Source organism: Triplophysa rosa, linkage group LG4 (assembly GCF_024868665.1).
Source record: "Triplophysa rosa linkage group LG4, Trosa_1v2, whole genome shotgun sequence".
Classification (NCBI taxonomy): domain Eukaryota; kingdom Metazoa; phylum Chordata; class Actinopteri; order Cypriniformes; family Nemacheilidae; genus Triplophysa; species Triplophysa rosa.
Genome location: NC_079893.1, coordinates 10,888,604 through 10,907,357, shown reverse-complemented (window position 1 = coordinate 10,907,357; position 18,754 = coordinate 10,888,604). Strand labels below are relative to the sequence as shown.

Sequence of the window (18,754 nt, the reverse complement as noted above, 5' to 3'; positions counted from 1 at the left end):
CACGGTGGCGCTTTTAGTTTTTATTATTTTCCCAAATTTTATTTAGTTGTTTTATTTTCATTCGTTTTTTTAATTCTGATAATTTGAATAACAGTTTGTTACAAGGCCTTATGTGTTTCATACTTTTTTGAATGTAAATGTTATTTTGCATATATAATAAGCATTTTAATTGTGTTCAACCAATGTGAAATGTAATGTATTAAAAGTAATGTATTCGTTCCTTTTAGTAATTTATTTGAGGGGCTGCAGCTATCGATTATTTTAGTAATCGAGTATTCTACTGATTTTCCATCGATTAATCGGGTATTCGGATAATAAGTACGTTTTCTTTATTAAAGAGCAATACTAAATATACAAAAGAAAATAAGACAGGTCTCTTAAAATGAACAACTAATTTGTTTCCTTTTTAGAAAAATTTACATATTTATTGCTGAAATTGCATACATTCATATCTGTGAAAATTAAACCCATTTAGTACATTCCATTGCCATATTACATTCAAAATGCAATATAGGCCTAATACAAATGTATAAATATGAAACATTAATTAAACATTAAAGAATAATTTCAAAGGTAAACAACTAACTTCAGCTTATGCATGATGCATTTGGTTTATCTAAATTAGTTTTAGTTTCTTTTTTACTATTAAATAGTAATATATTTGTCCACATAAAAATACCGAGTTACCCGGACTTTTATTTTTACAGGTCGTTGGTAGACGCTTATTTTTTAGTGCGTTAGCTTCACTCAGTAAAATGTTCTGAAATAAACTCTCAGAGCAACTCCGGATATGAAGTTCATGGGTTCATGTCCTCATAAAGCGCAGACGCAGACAAAATCATGAGCATCACGCGTTTAGCACATTAAACTGTGCAGTTCAATCACCCAGACACGCAGAACAGACAGATGGCATGTTTAAATAACATGATTCGGCGTCCACAAGTCCGCATCTAGTTTGATGGACTCAATGCAGCTGGAAAACAAGTTTCACTCGCAAAATAGACTAAAACCAAGTAAAATAGCAGTTCACCATTTCAATAAGCTATCACTTATTTATCAGCATGAGAAATACGTGTGAGCGTGTGAACAGACTCAAATGCGTGTGTCTCACAGTGAATGCGTGAGACTTGAGAGCCCTGTCACATGTATAGAGTTTAGCGGGCTGTGCGTTAGTAATAACGATCCGTGGGGAAACACAGTGCTCCGTGTGTACTGTACTTAAATGGATTAAACGAGGCTTCGAGGCAATAAATTGCCTCAATGATTTTTTGTATTCGAATAACTCGAGTTACTCGAGGAATCGTTTCAGCCCTAATTTATTTACTCGATTAGATAGGCCTATTGCCCAGACCTCCACTTTAAAGAAAACACAGCTTGGGACTTTTATTTTATATATTCATATCTAATTGAACTCACTCTGTCATCACTCTGTTTGTCTAATAATTTATTTGTTAAATTTAGTCATTTGTTTATTTCAAAATATTTTGTCCGGACCTCCACCGAAAAGAAAACAGACCTTTTGGGACTTTTATTGCAAACACCTTCATTAGTCCATATTGATATGATGACCTTACATAATGATGCGTTATGTTTTCATTGCCTTAGAATGAGCTATTTGTATATCTACATACTAGGGCTGAACGATTTGGAAAAATAATCTAATTGCGAATTAATATGCCGTTATTTTTTAAGCACCTTATCATCTGTATTATTTAATAAAGAAAATCAATAAATCATGGTAACCAACCCAATATTAGACAGATTAACCTTAAACTGTAGGCCAGGCTTAAATTGAAATTAGTTCAATATATGCAAAAACATATTTTATAGAATTACCTCAATCATACTAGTATGTTGAATGATTTGTTAAATGTCTAGCCATGTAAACATGTAATAATTGTCATGACTTAAAGCAGGGCTTGACATTAAGCAGTGTCATGTGGTTGTCCTTCGGACAAGTAAATTTGAAATTCACTTGTCCGAGTACAAAAATTACTTGTCCAAAGATAAAAAAAATGATATTTCATTTGAATTATAATCAATATAATTGTTTTGGATTGCGATTAGTTAAAATGCTTAGAAGCAACTTTGACCAGTGTCCACTTTGGCCACCTGAATTTGGTTATAGGCCTACTCTCCGTGACTGCTATAAAACAAAGGCAAGCAGTAATTATTATTAGTGTTAAGGCTGTAAGTTAACTTTTTTGCACATAGCACTGGTGCTAGAGAGGTTTAAAGTTTGGTAGCACAGGCAGAAATGTGCAAGTGTAGTTCAACATGAATAGGCAGATAACTGACAAAATACATTAATGTTACATACAGATGGATAAATTAGGGCCATATCATTTTTAGATTACCTAAATTTGTTTTAATATTTCTAAGTTGTGTTTTTCCTTTTTTACTATACAATAGTGGTATATTTGTCCACATAAATTACTGTAGGTTACTATAGTATTTACTATAATAAACTGCAGTAAAATTCCTACTATATTGTTTTTGAACTTTACTATAGTATACAGTGTTTGTCAATTTACTACAAGGGCACTTCAATGTTCAATAGTACACTACAGTATTTTTTGTCTGAGTGTTCAATTTAACGGGACTTTTATTTAACGGGTCTTTGGGAAGACGCTTGTTTGCAGATAGCTTCACTCAAACACTAAAACGCTTGTAAAATAAACTCTCAGAGCAACTCTGGAGATGAAGTTCATGTGTTCATATCCTCATACAGTGCAGCTCAGATAAATACTCGACCATCACTCGTGTTGTATGTTAAACTGCACATAATTCACTCACATAGGCGTAATTTGCGGGTGGATGGGTGGGTCATGTCCCCATCACTTTTGGCCAAAGTCAATTTTGTCCCCACCACTTATTGTAAGAAATAAAAATACGGAGTGTCTATTTACCATGCAAGTAGCCTGCTTTGTAAGCAGAGGCTATTTATACTAACTCCGCCCATCAGTTTCAGACTGGAATAGACAAAATGTAAGAAAGGCACAAGAAAATTAACTGCTCCGGTGGTGTAGAGCGTAAAGCACGTGTTACCTACTTCATGTCGTCGTGGGTTCGGCACTGCTGAATGTTTTCCCTATCACATATCAGATTGTAAAGGTATTTATTTTTAATAAAATGATGAAAATATTTGAAAATGGCTGTTCAAGTCATACATGTACCAAACATTTTGCGCTTAATTGCACTTCGATGCTATATATTCGTCCTTATTGTTCTCGACATGCGGTTGCTATCGTCTATTGCAAGATTAATTACATTTTGATACTTGATAGAAAACTCCAATAAATGGAAAAAGTCACAACTTTGTAGTTTCATGAGTTCAAAACAAAATTTAGAAAGTTTGTTGTATATTTGTAGCCTATCAGGCAATGCCCGTAGTAATTAGTGAAAATAAGATTTTTTTAAAGATATTATTTTCCATCTGTTTCCCCTGTATACTTGAATGTTTGTCCTGATTAGCAGGGGGTTCCCAAACGTCTCAATCCTTGACCCACCGACAGGTAATCTGTGTCAAACAATTTTTTACATGGGGAAAACACACATTCGTTTCAGTAGTTTTTGTTTCATCACGAATTAATACATTTATTTACGTACAGCAACACCATCCTTACATATAATAAAGCACAACATGCTTTAAATGATCTATTGATGAAAACATGATATAGTTTAAAAACAAATGGAAGCAGATCTGATATGTGATGTGAAAATTTAGAATAGTGAGTTGAGCGGATTCGAACCTGCTTCACGGCAGTGTCAATATTATTTGTCATGTGCACTTAAGTCACACCACTACACCACTGAATCCGTCGATACAGCGGTGCAGTTTTTATACTGTTTTCTGGAGGAGTCACCTACATGTTTCGCGCTTGTGACGTCCATGAATATTCCCAACGAGTTTTTACAGAAACAATTTATTAAAGTATTTTTTATATCATATTTAAAGTATGTTTGTGTCGTCTTTGTCCCCACCACTTTTCAAAACAAAGTTACGCCACTGTTCACTCAGACACCCAGAACAGCCAGATGACATTGAAATAACAGGATCCCGTGTCCGCGTGGACTCAGTGCGCATTGATTATTGTCACACACACACAAACAAGCACAACCACGACAAACACGCAGCTCTGTCTAATGCATATATTCTTATTATTCTACATATGCGTTCTTTTTTGCAAGTTACTTGTCCGGTCGGGCAAGTAAAATTCTCTCTCACTTGCCCATACAAAACATTCACTTGTCCCGGACAAGCGGACAAGCGTTAATGTCGAGCCCTGCTTAAAGCACTGACAAATAAGCTCGGTGTAACATGAAAGTCATTAATCACAAACTAAAGTACAGATTACATAAATATAAAACAAAACTGTGGCTTTACCACACTCAGTAATTTGATAATGCAGAGTCACTGTAATAAACATGTTGATTGCACTTAAACACTGTCTGTTAACTTACTAGACAATCTTTAAATAAATAAGTAAAAATATATACTATTAATATATGTATTATCTTATATATTGTCTTTTATTATTGTGTAAATTCTGCATGGCGTTTGTAGTCTTGCCCCTTGAGGTAGCATTAATGTTAGCACACACAATACCTGACACTACGCAGCATCATCCAAACAAAACAGCCAAAATAGTCCCACACAACTGACGTGCTTTTCCTCTTTTACACTAAAGTTTCCACAGTGCCATGTTCTGTCGAGCCTGAGGCCATTGTACAACAGGTCAATGTACAAATTCATTATTTTAAATGCAGACGCGCAGGAAGCATGCTTTAAATGAGGTGCAACGCGCTCTCTTCACTCACAGACAGTCACCACGTGAGAGAGCAAGTTTACGTCCCGAGCACTTTTGGAGGAAGCAGCGTGCAGCGCATTTTCCATGCATTTTTTTAAAGGAGACATCAGATGAAAACCCCACTTTTTCTGTGTGTAAGTGCTATAATCGAGTCCCCGGTGCATCTAGCAACCCAGAAAACGTGAAAAATAAGAACCCAGTAAGTTTGTTTTGGTGTGCCTTTCCCTGCAAGCATGTGAGAAATCGAGCCGTTCAGATTTCGCTCCGATTGTGACGTCCAAAGCGTATTTTATTATAATGTTACCGCCCCTTAATCTACACAGTTCCACCCACCGCGCTCCGCCATTGTTGTTTTCACAAGCGACAGCGGTGTACGTGACGCCATGGCTAAAGTTCGTGGACAACATGCAATGTAGTCGCTGCACAGAGTCCAAACCCAGGAAGAGACAGGAGTGGATTTATTTATTTTTAGTGGAAATCCATCAGAAACCATAAGTAAAAACCTGCTTGTTTGCGCGAATCACTTCAAACCGGAGTGCTTTATCAACCTGGGACAGTACAAGCAGGATTAGCTTCAAAGTTGTTCCTCAAGAGGGATCGAGACCAACTGAACGAGACAAAGCTGCCGATGTAAGTAATATTTATCAACAGTCTGAATTGATGTAAATGTACCGTATATATAGGAGGATAACGTTAGCATATGATAGCGAAGGGAGCTAAGTCAGTCACGGGCTAAATAGAACATTCAAAGCCAGTGTTAAACTTACTGTATATAAGTGCAGGTGGACACTTGGAGTTTAGCTGTATGAATGTTAATACATTATGTGCGTTAATATGTTTAGCAGCGGCAAGCTGTTTGTTTTACTAATGAACAGGGGCGAACACTGGGGTTAGTTTTGTTTTAAATCATTCGTGCTTAGGCTGAAAAATCTGTCACAGCAAACTTGCTCTCACGTTGTGTGTGCAACGTTATAACTTGTCGACAAGCGCTAAAATCCATGTAATTCTGCTGAGATCTGCAGTGGATTCTGTGGATTTTAGGTAAGCATACACGCACAATGTAAGCGCATTAGGATGCGCTGTTTGCTGTGACTGATTTTGTGTCTCCGGACGAATTATTTGAGACGTTTAGATGAAACTAACCGCAGAGGAAATCAGGAAATATCATTTAGCTAAACCATTTCCATGGCAGTACTACACATGTGTGTTAGGCGGGTGGGGTTCGCTGTAACTCATTATCAGTTAAAGAGACACGCACCAAAACGGGTTGCTGTGAGCATAGCTGTTTTTGACGAGACAAGAAGGGTTTTGTTTACACAGCCATTGAGTGCAAAATATGTTCCAGACATTTCATGAAGACCATAATAAATCATACCAACTTGTTGAAAGTGCTCGTCTGAGGAGACCATAATCTGTTCAACAGCGCTCAAAATGATAGTGGGAAATGCAAGTATCGTCACATTTAGTACCGACTGGTACCGAAGTTTGGTATCGTGACAACACTAATCGTGATTATCATTGTTGGGCACGTTACTTTTAAAAAGTAATTAGTTATCATTACTAGTTACTTCTCACAAATAGTAATTGACTTAGTAACTGAGTTACATCATTATAAAAGTAACTAATGACCAGGGAATGTAACTATTGCGTTACCTTTAAAAAATGTTCAAATATGTCAAATAACTTTGATGCCCCCAATATTAAATATGTTAAAGGAATTAAATGGAAACTAAATAGAATAAATTATTTGTATAAAACATTGTACACTAATCTACACTATTTTAATGTTGCTCTGGGTCAATGTGAGAGACACCTTTTAAATTCAATATTTTATATATCAATATATTATTATTGTAAATATTGCAAATATTATCATTACTATACTGGAAAATAAAACACAATAGAATAGTTCAGAACTTTTACTATTTATTGCACAGACCACAACTGGTCAACAAATGAGTCTAAAAATAAATTATGCTTCTAAAGACATGTACCAATTTAACAACTGCTAGACATACTGTACTGTACTACTTATTTTTCGTAGTTCCTTACAAAAGTAAAAAGTTTAATAACACAAAGTGCTCTTAATGTTTTGACTGCTTTCCAGTATGATAGTGGAATGTTCGTTCGTGCATACTTTAGATTACATTTTAGGAGACGGAATATTTAAGTACTCGCAGTTATTGCTTGACAGCGGAGCGCGAGGATAGTTTCACTTTCGTTTTGGAAATGTTTTAGTTTCGTGTTACCCGCAGCAGCATCCCTGCCTCATTCCATTCTTCATTCTCAAAAGTCTGTGCTTTGCTTCACATTGCCGTGACATAAAGGAAGAAACAAACGCCCACACAGGCTGTACACATGTGTTTTACTGCGCAGCATTTGGAAAACATTTGAAAACGCTAGTGTGGTAGAAGACCGTTTTAAAACGAAAACTCTGTTTTCAAAGGGAAATGTATGGACAATGTCTCAATTACTAATTTTGTGCAGCATGTGATGATGTGAGGTAGGGCTGGGCGATATATCGATTTTTAAGATATATCGATATATTTTTTCAACGCGATGTGGGATTAGACAATATCGTTAATATCGATATGGGGTGTTTTCGATTTGAAGCGGCAACAACAAGCGATCTGTAAACAATGCCATAAAACGGTTATGTCAAAAGGTGGAAGCACAACAAATCTCTTCCACCACCTGCAAAAAGGACGCGGCACAAAACAAAACGTGATTGGTTGCTTTACTGTCAGTCATATGGCCTCTTGGGTGGGCCTTGGCCAAAGAAAGCGGTGATGAGGTCTGGCTACGCGAGACTACGTTGGAAGCTTATTTTACCCGCAGAGTGCCTTACGAAAAAAAAGTTATTATCATTTTTGTTTACAATTTACATGTTTTAAGCAAGTGGTGTGCAGCTGTATGTTTTCAAATAGGGAAAAAAAACCTGTCTTTGAATTTCGTTTCACAAGCCGTTTTAATAAAGGTGATTGTGACATCTCACATGAGGCTTTGACTTGCAAGTAAACATTTATTCCACTTTGTAGAAAATATCGATATACATATCGGATATCGCCTTTCATAAAAAAAAAACAGAGATATGAATTTTGGTCAATATCGCCCAGCCCTAATGTGAGGTGCTTCATTAGATTAGAATTATTTGCCACCATTGGAGCCTCTTTCTTCCTGGACATAAGTTGCACATTACATACACATTCCTTGTGTTTCACCATAATGAGGGAAAAGAAGTGCTTATATTTCCAGTTTGCGAAAGCAACATTTGAACGTGTTGCTCTTGCCATCGCTCTCTGACTCTTAGACATTGGTGTACTCTGTGCGACTGTTTTCGTGTGTGAAAACCCGCCCTACTCTGCCTCTGGTTGGCAAAAGATGAAAATGTACTTTACCTAAGCCAATCATCATCAGTTATGCGGTTATCTCCCACCCCACTCAAACACACACACCAATCAAAATCAGTTGAAAAAAACTTTGCAGGTCCTTTGGATGAGAGAGAGCCTACTTGGATGAAAACTGCTTCAGTGAGCTCAATTATAGTAATATTGCATTTTCTTGTCAGTAACGGTAACGCCGTTGTAACTCGTTTGATTACTCGTTACTGAAAATAGTAACACCATTTATTTATAACGCCGTTATTCCCATCACTGGTGATTATCACATGTTAGTCTGAATGATTCATAATCAACCTGAAACGAACAACTAAAAAGCATATGGGAAAAATCACAGAAATCTATTGGTCAGAATGTCGGCTTATTTATTATTACTTTGTATTCATACAATGCATAGGCTAAACTAAAATAACGTTATTAACCGTTTTCTTTGGAAGTAAACCGTTATTACTATTATTACATTACTTATGTGCATTTTTATTGAAGCGGAACTGAAACAAACATTTACGACACATATATATATATATACAGTTTCATATATATCTATATCAAACAGGCTTCCCCTTTTTTATTAGACAAAATACGCTGTTTCAAAAAGCTGGGCATTTATTAGTGAAACTGAAAGTTATGGTGATGCTTTTAAAAGGGACATGCCAGCTTGTGTTCATGCCGTTTATTTCAGGTTTGATTCAATGTCCCTCTGGCCAAGTCTTCCACAACCAACTGAACTGTGACGTTAGTCTGATCTCAAGGGACCCGGTCCAGTGCCAGAAATCTTGTGCATGTCTGACTTTCAAAGAGGAAATGCCACAGTCCAAGAATAAACATTCCTGCCTTTCGACTCAAATCAACCAATCGTAGCCCGCTGTACGATGCCTCTGACTTAAACTCATTGGCTTGTTTGAATTTTCTGTTTGATTTGACTATGGCAGGAGTAAATGAGAGGGATGGATGGATTGGGAGGGGAGTGGAAGATGATGAGAGAGGCTTCTGGAATGTCAGGGAGGAGAGAAGAAAACAGTGACGCATGTGGGGGTCTGACCCTATAGAAATATGATCTGTGAGAATGTTGGTGTTGTGGCCTTTAAAGTGCTAGGCCTCTGTATTTAGCTTCACATGTGTTCTTGTGTATTTTTGTCAATGTGCATGGTGATAAATATACATAACATCAGTGTTTCACTTTGTTCTGTGTGTTTCTAAAAACTGATTCGGGTGTAATTGTAACTGGTCATAGTGTCTCACTCCTATGCTCATCCTTTGTAAAGCACCAGTAAATGGAGAAAGTCATTTTTACAACTTTATTTACAAATTAAACCCACTTTTAACTGAAGTTTTCAATTTGAATCCGTCTGTATTTGTATTTATCATGCAAGTTAAGTAACCGAAACCAAAAACCTGTTAGCCGTTTGTGAGTTTTTAAGGGCAAAAGGCGAGCGTTATCGATATAAAATAATAAAGTGACAACCATCATAACGTTTGCAATAAGCCTATGAGCAAATACAAATCATGTCTGGACTCCAAATCACAGGAAATGCTTTATGGATGATATTGTAGAAGTTGTCAACAGGATGTTGTGACTTGCGCCTCAGGAATGTGTTAAAGGGATAAGTGTCATCATGTATTCACCTTTCTGTTATTCCAAACCTGTATGAATTTCTTCATCAAAACACAAGACATTTTAAAGAATGTTGGTAACACCAGACAGTTTAAATCTTCAACCTTTTTCAACCTTCAAGTGTCAAACTTTGGTACAGTTGCCTTTAAATGTCTGTGGCGACACACTTTTTGTGTTATTCAGGTAACTAAGTAAAAAAATATTAGATCTAGCTTGTTTAGCTAACCATAGAAGCATAAGTCAGTATATGGTAAGCAGGGGCTTAAAAAAATTATGATAATAATTTGTTGCAATCCGAGCAGAAAAAATCGTTCCAAAAACGGTTTACTTCCAAAGAAAACTGTTAATAACGTTATTTTAGTTTAGCCTATGCATTGTATGAATACAAAGCCTAAAAATACACATTTTTACTTTGTGTTTTTAAACATGTTTTAGCTTACAGTAAATCTATTAAACATACCTCCGTACATTTGGTCGATGCTCCTTTGTTTAAAACAAAGTTTTAGTGGTGTTGGCAGTTACAGATGTCTTGCGTAATAATGTGCCATCAGAGCACGGTCATTTCAAAGTGCGTTCATGTTCACGTTCACATTATTGTGTACATAAACAAAAGACAATACAGGGACTTTGTACACCTGGTCACTTCATGTTCTCTGGTCGGATAGCTTTAAGTCTATTTAAAACTGTTCCATTTACACTTGGCTTCATGAGCTAAGCAGATATTAATCTTATATTCTATTCCCGCGCAAAATGCAAAAACATTATTCAGTATTAATTCATTCTTCAGTCTGCCGTTTACATGTACGTCTAAAAGAACACAGGAAAAACGCACGTCGCACCGTTTTCTCCTACTTGCCGAAGTGATGCACTCCTGTGGTGTCTTCAGATGACAAGCAATCACAGGCTGTAAGTTTATGAAAATTATAAACTGATTTCAAGCACCGAAATTCCCTTGCAGTAGCTATGCTATTAGCTTTTTGATGCTATCATCTGTAAATCTTTGTTGAGCTTCATCTTGGGAAAAACAAGAATGTCACAACGCATGAGTCAGTGTGTCGCGTTCACGTCTCTCTCGTTATGCGCGTGATCGTCATGTGTGTATATTTAAAACGATGAACTTAAGCTGAGGCTAACTTGCTAGGAGGAGTAAAGCGCTGACAAGATGCATTAACTCGCGTCCAGTTTCGCCCGGAGCCACCTCCTCAAGTGGTTTGACTGGCAGGATTTAAATCTGTCTCGAAAGCGTTTCGGAGGGAATTTATACCTGGTCTTTTCGCGATCGGATAGTTAGATTGGTTGGTATTAAACGGAACAATAAAATAACGTTATTAACCGGTTAAATGCAATTACAAATAAGCGTTTCTCTTCAGAACGATTAAACTTGATTTCGTTTTTATGTTCCAGCTAAAATTTTGTTCGTTTTCGTTCCTTGAACCGGTTCAGAGCCCTGATGGTAAGGTAGCATCCCCTATTTCAGGGGCTCTCAACCTTTCTTACTTAATGGCCCCCCACTGTATTGAACTATATTCAAAGGCCACCCTCCCGCTCACAAAAACTCAAAATGTCTACACAATCAAATATTTCAGAGCTTGACATTAACTGGAAAAGTATTTATTCAATATAAAAATAGACAAATAATAAATCTTGTATCTACTCATTTTAAATTATTAGTCATCCTGAGGCCCCCTTGGACGTCAGCTAAGGCACCCTTGTGGGCCACGATCCCCCTGTTAAGAACCACTGCCTTATTTGATTTGCTTTGCATAAATTGTGCTCTGACTTATTTCAGAAAGTAGCAGCATTTTTGGGGATTCTTCTCGGATGTGTATGATGCCCACTTGACCAGTCATGGGGCGAATAGGCATCTCAGTAGATTTTCCAGGCTTGCTAAAGAGAGAATTTGATCAAAAATAGGAAGTAAAGGCAGCACTGAAAGTGAAGGAACAAAAGGAAATATCCCCAAACATTCCATTGTTGTCAAACTGAATTCTTTGTAGGTGGAGTTATGTAAGTGTTGGCTTTGGTGTGTACATTCACACTGATATGGCACCTCCTACTGGTGTTTTTGTGCACACGCAGGGCGATTTTAAATGACTTGACAGTGAGTGTATATTTAAATGCTTTGCAATGTTTGAATTGATTAATTTTATGTGCTTGTGCTCGTGTGTACATACGTAAAGCCGTTTAAGTGTAACATGCTGTGTGTGTTTGTGTGTTTTGCAGGATCTGCAGATTGTGTATTCATACCTCCATGGAATGGAAGCACTGTCCAACCTGAGGGAACACCAGCTCAGGTACATTGTGTGTGTGCGTGCGTGTCCGTAAGTTTGAACAGTAAAGTTTTTTTTCTGACGGCATGAAAAAAGACCTTGCAATGCATTCATTTTCATACCAGTATTGCAGATATTTCCTAGATTATTACAAATTGAGAAAACCAAATGTTTGCAGGGCATCAAAACACACATTACTTAACATACATTACTTTCATAACTAGTCACGCTCTGTGTGATTTGCAGGTTAATGTGTGAGACCGTTCGATATGAGCAGCATGACGCCAATGAGGTGTTATACTAGTGAGTATCTAACCACACACACACACACACACACACACACACACACTACACGCTCAAAGTTGTGAATGTGACTATCTAGGTCAGTTTATCTGAGGTTAATATCAATGTTACAGGAATGGTTTTGCTCACACATTCGCTCAACCTCTTTTTTATCTTAGACACACACACTGACATCTGTCTCGTGCTCAGTTGTTTAAATCTGCAAACTGCATCTGCAGATGGGGATTAAGCATCTAAAGGCTTTTTGAATACGGATGCAAATCCAGAAATTTTCTGTTGATGACCTGTTTGCTTGGGTTACTATTGAAGAGGTTCAAGATAGGTTTCAGGTTACGCTCTGTTGACCGCATTGACATAGTGTTGATTACCACAGAAAATAGCTATAGGTTTACTTGGAATGTTAAACAGCATACGTGTTCTCTCTCGGGCTCTGTTACTTTGGGTAGTTGGGCCAAAAATTCCTATGGAAAATTTAGGTCATGCAAACTCATCAAACCCTTGAGTAGACCCCATCATTTCTGTAATGACTGTAACCTCCAATTATCTGAATTTTAGTTTCTGCAATAACCGGATAGTCAAAGACAATGCTTTCCAAAACACACACAAAAAAACGCATATGTGCTACTTTTCACTTGGGAAGTGTGTGTCGTACTATTTCCTCATTGTAGCTTGACCTTCTGTTCTCAGCATTACATAGCACAGTAAGCACTCCCATGTTTACCCACAGTTTGGGATGCATGTTGCGCACAAAAAAGTTAATTTCTCAAACTGTTTAGTCACCGGGCTACTACTAGGGGTGTAACGATACATCGATATGGATCGATACATCGATTAAATTTCTAACGATACGATGCATCGATGCCACGCATAAAATATCGATATGAGGTACCTTTATTTTGACACTCTCCGCGTCCTCATTCCTTGACGTAACGTCCGTCTAGGCATTTCTACCAAAGCGCGCATTTTCGTTTATTTTCGTCTTGTGAATGAAAAAGTGAATGCGATGTAGCAACAACAACGCGGGTGTAGCAGTGAAACCACAGCGAAAGAGGCAGAAGACGTGATTGCTGTCGGACGCAAATCGTTGAAGAAAAATCTCACAAAAGAGACCACTGCTGCAGCACTTGTTTAAATGATCTGAAGTTGTGTGACAGATCAAACGTTTACGTTTAAAAACTTTATTCTTTGTATTTTTATAGTTTATTTATTTTTTATTTGTTTTTTCCCTACAACTACCTCAGTCATTTGCACTATTGTTGAAAGACTGCTGACACCATAAGCTTTGTTTTATGTGACATTTTTTCCCCCTATTATTTATTTACAAATGTTTTTCTGTTAGTTTGTTGTAAATGTACCAGTTGAGACAGAGATTTTGCCATTTTCAAACAGTTCATTTTAATAATATGGTTGCATTTGTGGGTTATTAAAAATGTAATTGCTTGTCTAAACTAGCCTAGTAATGTCAAAATATGGATTAAATTAATCGAATCGGATCGGATCGAATCGCAAAAATTTCGCATCGCTGGTAGAAAAAATCGATATTGAATCGAATTGTGATGAACCGTCCGATTTACACCCCTAGCTACTACGGTGTGCACTTTTGAGGAACATTTTTGTGGCTTTTATTACATTACAAAACATATTCAACATGGTTACTTTGAGTTATAGTGAGCAAATAATAATTTTATATGTTTGGACAGACCAAACTTTGAATTAATTTTTGTTAAACATTTCTGCTTTATTGTTCTGTGACCTTCAGATTTACTTGCATCACATGCAGATAAAACTGTGGTTTGTCATTTTCCATGTTGGTCAGTCAGTGTATTCTCAACTAAATGTGGTTTGTGGACAAAACTTGCTGGTATGCTGGTAGTCAAACGTCTGACTGCATGAGAGTAGTGACAGATTTGTCCTTTTTTTTTGGAAATGGCTGAAATGATGCAGTCGCCCACATCGGATGACTCATTTTAAAATGGGTTTTCTTTGCCCAGCCGTGCATTTGTTCTGTTAGCTCGCCGCTCCACCCGGAACATCATTATAAGGGTGTCTGGGATATTCTCTGTGTGTGTAATGTTGGAATGTCTGTCTGTGTGTTCTGCAGTCCTGATGACATTGGGACCTGCTGGTACATCCTCCTGTCTGGTTCAGTTTTTATTAAGGAGTCTATGTTTTTGCCACGCAGCAGGTATGTGTGCCTTCGTTTCAATTTTTTCCCCAGTTTCTTCCATTTTTTTTCGTTTGCCTCATTTTTTCCTTTGTTCTGTTTTGTGTGACGTGTGGTGTTTTGTTTCAGTTTTGGTAAGCGTTCTGCGGGTAGTTTGCGTCGTGGTTGTGAGTGTATCGTCCTTGAGGCTTCAGAGATGATTGTGGTGAGTTACAGTGGCGTGCGTGCAAAAATCATTTATTACAATTAGATCGTGATAAACTCATCTAGTCTGCGTCTTTTTCAGGTGGACTACATGGACGACAATGATGAGTATTTCCAAAGACAAGCATCTCATCGGCAGTCCAGGAGAAGATTCCGGAAGATAAACCAGCGCGGAGAGCGACAGACGATAATCGATACGGTCGATCATTATCCGATGACCAAACCCCCTCTCCCTCCGGGATACCACTCGGTCCGTTCATGTTCACAGACTGACACACACACACACACAAATAAAACTTGAGTTTTATTTCAGTTTATGTCAGTTTGATGAACCCATAAACCAACAAACCACAAACATGTATATATTTAGCTTCTATCTGGATGAGGATATTTCTTCTAATTTAGTGAAAACTCCAGCGATTGTAGTCCTGTCTCAAACAGTACATGAAATAACAGATGTACCGTGGTAAAGGGATAGTTTACCCAAAAAATTAAATTCTGTCGCCCTCAAGTTGTTCCAAACCTGTATACATTTCTTTGTTCGCTTGAACACAAGGAAAGATATTTGGAAGAATGTTTGTAACCAAACCGTTCTGGGGCACTATTGACTCACGTGGTAACAAAAAAAAACTACTATGGTAATCAATAGTGCCCCAGAACTGTTTGGTTTCCCTCATTCTTTAAAATATCTTCTTTTGTGTTCAACACAAAAACAAATAATTTTATACAGTTTTGGAACAACTTGATGGTGAGTAAATGATAACAGCCTTTCATTTTTGGGTGACCTATCCCTTTTGATTAGAAAACTAATCCCATCCAAAAAGTGCATTGGTTTATTTAACATGATTTGATTTTCATGTCAGTGTGGAGTGGCTGTGGATTGTGTATTAAATGCGTTTTTAATTTGTCTTGCCTGCAGGAATGCTCGAAATCCCAGGTAACCTTCCCTTTTAATACTATGTAGATCTTCAGAGCTGCTGTGTGTAATTGTTTTTGAAGGGAATGTGTTTTTACATATTCCAGCTGAATATTTAGTAACAACTAAAAAAAGTAGTTACAATTCTCAAGAGTGCAGACATTGGTGCTGTAATGCATTCGACATTGCTGTGTTTCAGCAGCCCTTTGTAGCAACGTTGTCTCACTGTTGCTGTGACTGGATGTAACAACAGACATTTTAATTACATTTTTAACAATTACAAACAGCAGTTTTAAAACTCATGCATGTTTGCACACAGCCTTCTAAACTCTTTCCTTCATAGGCTCTGTTTGAAACCTAGCGAGCTGTCCAAGTAGGAAGCATTGGTTATACAATTTACAAGACAAAGGCAATCCCACAGTGCTTAGTGGAATATAAAATAGGCTGTTAACAAAATATACAAATGCAAGGTGTTTTTTAGAATAATGTGCTGTTAGCGTACCGAATGCTAACACGAGAAATGTCTTTCCTCTGCATTCTTCACAACGAACACTAGTTTCCGTTTATATTTTTCAGATTGATCAGCTATTTAATTTCAGTCAGAATGCTGTCTTTGTAGGAAGTAGACAACAATAAACCTCGCTAGATTTTGGTACAGAGCCCCAGGCATGACTGCATTCACAAATCTAATCTGACAAATCCCATGCCTGCATTCACTCATTTGCTATCAGTCTTACTTTCTCTCGAGCATTACGTTTCTCGCTTTTTATGATCCTCTGACAATACGAACCCGGTTATGATTGAGAGCATGGGCTCTTGTCTGATATATATATTCCATCCTGTTTGTTCAAAGAGCTGTCAGTCGCTGCGGGGTTAGCCCCGGTGACTAGTGTAGTAGGGCAACGGGTGTCAACCATCCCCCACCCCCGCGCCTAAACAATACCAGCATCCTGTTAATCCCATGATCTCGTGTGTGTGTGTGTGTGTGTGTGTGTGTGTGTGTGTGTGTGTGTGTGTGTGTGTGTGTGTGTGTGTGTGTGTGCGTGTGCGTGTGCGTGTGCGTGTGCGTGTGCGTGTGCGTGTGCGTGTGCGTGTGCGTGTGCGTGTGCGTGTGTGTGAGAGAGAGAGAGAGAGAGAGAGAGAGAGAGAGAGAGAAAATGGGAGAGAGGGCATGGTCTGATCAAAATTGTCTGCAGAAAGGTTTTTCCTGCTGTTGTTACTGTGGTGACAGGCAGAGTTCAGTTGAGGAGACAGGGATGCTCTTACTTTAAGATAATTACGACAAGAAATAAAAAAAGACAAGAAATAATCAGGAATGCGTGAGCTTGATTTAAGGAACATCAAACAGAAAGGGAAAGAGGTTATTGTTCTAGAGGTCAGTTTGGAAAGTGCACCAGGATGGTTGGCCATTTAGTATTGAAGGCTATGAGACAGCTGGTTCTGTCTCACGACTGTGGAGTCAAGGGACTTGGGACCAGGGCTGTAAGTATCTCTCACACACACACTCATGCGCCATAGACAAACACAGAAAGCCTGTAGACAACATGTGCAATCTGTGTTTTGCATGCACAAAGTGAATACAAGAATGCGTTAGTTGACTGTGTACATAGGCCTGTGTGCGCCTACATGCATTATGAGGGAAAATGTTTGTTTAGTTATGCATGGATCATGTTTTGGCATTAATAAGCATTTAAGTTTGAGTAATAATTGCTGGTTTATATAAAATATGTATTGTTCTGAATAGAATTAGGAATATTTGATGAGCTATGAAAAGTGGGAAGGAAGCTAAATCATTTGTATCTGGATTTTGATTTTTAAGTTCATATTTTCCGGATGTGTGTTTAAAGTTGTGTTTTCTTCCTGCTTTTGATTTTACGCAACAAATGAAAGATTAAAACTCAGTTTACTCATGAGATAATATGTAGTCATAATAGTGGTTTGTTTTTTAGTTTTTTATTTGTGTGTATTGTACATGTGGTGGTTTTGTTTAGTCGTTGTATGTAGGCCAGCTGAAGTAGGTTATCAGTATGAAGCCATCAACTGTACTAAGCCTCTGGGTTTGCAGTACAGTAGGGTGAAATTGATGTGTGTTTGGTTTAGCCGGTCTGATCGATAAAGTCATTAGTGATTAGCATGGGTCTTATTCTTGTGAAACTGTACATAAGGGATGTTTGCAAATGTTATAAATTGTCTCTGTTGGACAGAAAGCTTGTATCTATGAGGAGCCGTTTAGGCCTTAATTATTGAAATGACTCTTACAAACACTAGTGAAATAAAAACGTTGATTGAACTTAGTGAAATTCATTCATATGTTTTTATTTCACTAGTGTTTATAAGAGTTTTTTCAGTAATACGTATGAATGAATTTCACTATCTCGATCAAATATTTTTATTTCTTATAATTTAACTTATAATTAAAAAAGTCAAAAATGTAAAAAAAATCTGTATTATCTTGCATGCATGTCAGATTATGACCAAACAAAGCGTTTATATTTGCAGTATGTTTTTATATGATAGAGTTTAAATAAAATTCTAAAATTTCTAAATAATTCCCATAAATTCCTGGTAAATTTCAAACTTGGAATGTTTCCAAAATTCCCCAGATGAAGTTTCCGGAAATTGACCGGGAATTTTCCGCCCCTTTGCAACCCTAATCACCCGGTCCTAATATTTATTTGTATTAACCAACAATAGTACAATCATTCATAACGACAGATTATTAGATATTAAAAATTCCACCTCCTGATTTTAGGTTGTGTGTGTGTTTGAGATGCACATTGTGTAATTTTGCTCAACACTCAACAGGGGTCAATCCTCAAATCTCTGACAAACTAGATAAATGCACAAAATATGAAAAACAGATTGTGTTCTTGTCTGTAGACCACTTCAGATTATGTAAACAACGCTGGTCCAGAAGAACTTCCTGTTTAAGTCTTTTAACACTGCACAAACGTTTGAGCAGAATACAACCAACAGAACATTTATAACTGAATCAAAATGTTAAACGAATATCCTTAAGATTTGACTTATATATATATATATATATAATACTATAATATATATTATTATAAAG

The 18,754-nt window shown here is 37.2% G+C and overlaps 1 protein-coding gene across 6 annotated transcripts in view; it reads left to right on the top strand.

The window, feature by feature from the left end:
- rapgef2a (Rap guanine nucleotide exchange factor 2a) overlaps window positions 1–18,754 on the top strand; it is a 50,999-nt gene that overhangs the window by 15,994 nt on the left and 16,251 nt on the right. For 5 of the 6 annotated variants that reach the window (XM_057331069.1, XM_057331067.1, XM_057331071.1 and 2 more), the window contains exons 2-7: window positions 12,048–12,118; window positions 12,341–12,397; window positions 14,499–14,582; window positions 14,691–14,766; window positions 14,848–15,015; window positions 15,685–15,702. In XM_057331069.1, coding sequence (XP_057187052.1) covers window positions 12,048–12,118; window positions 12,341–12,397; window positions 14,499–14,582; window positions 14,691–14,766; window positions 14,848–15,015; window positions 15,685–15,702 — 474 coding nt within the window. Of the gene's footprint in view, window positions 1–12,047; window positions 12,119–12,340; window positions 12,398–14,498; window positions 14,583–14,690; window positions 14,767–14,847; window positions 15,016–15,684; window positions 15,703–18,754 lie in introns of those variants that run through there. The other variant, XM_057331072.1, reaches the window with a different exon arrangement.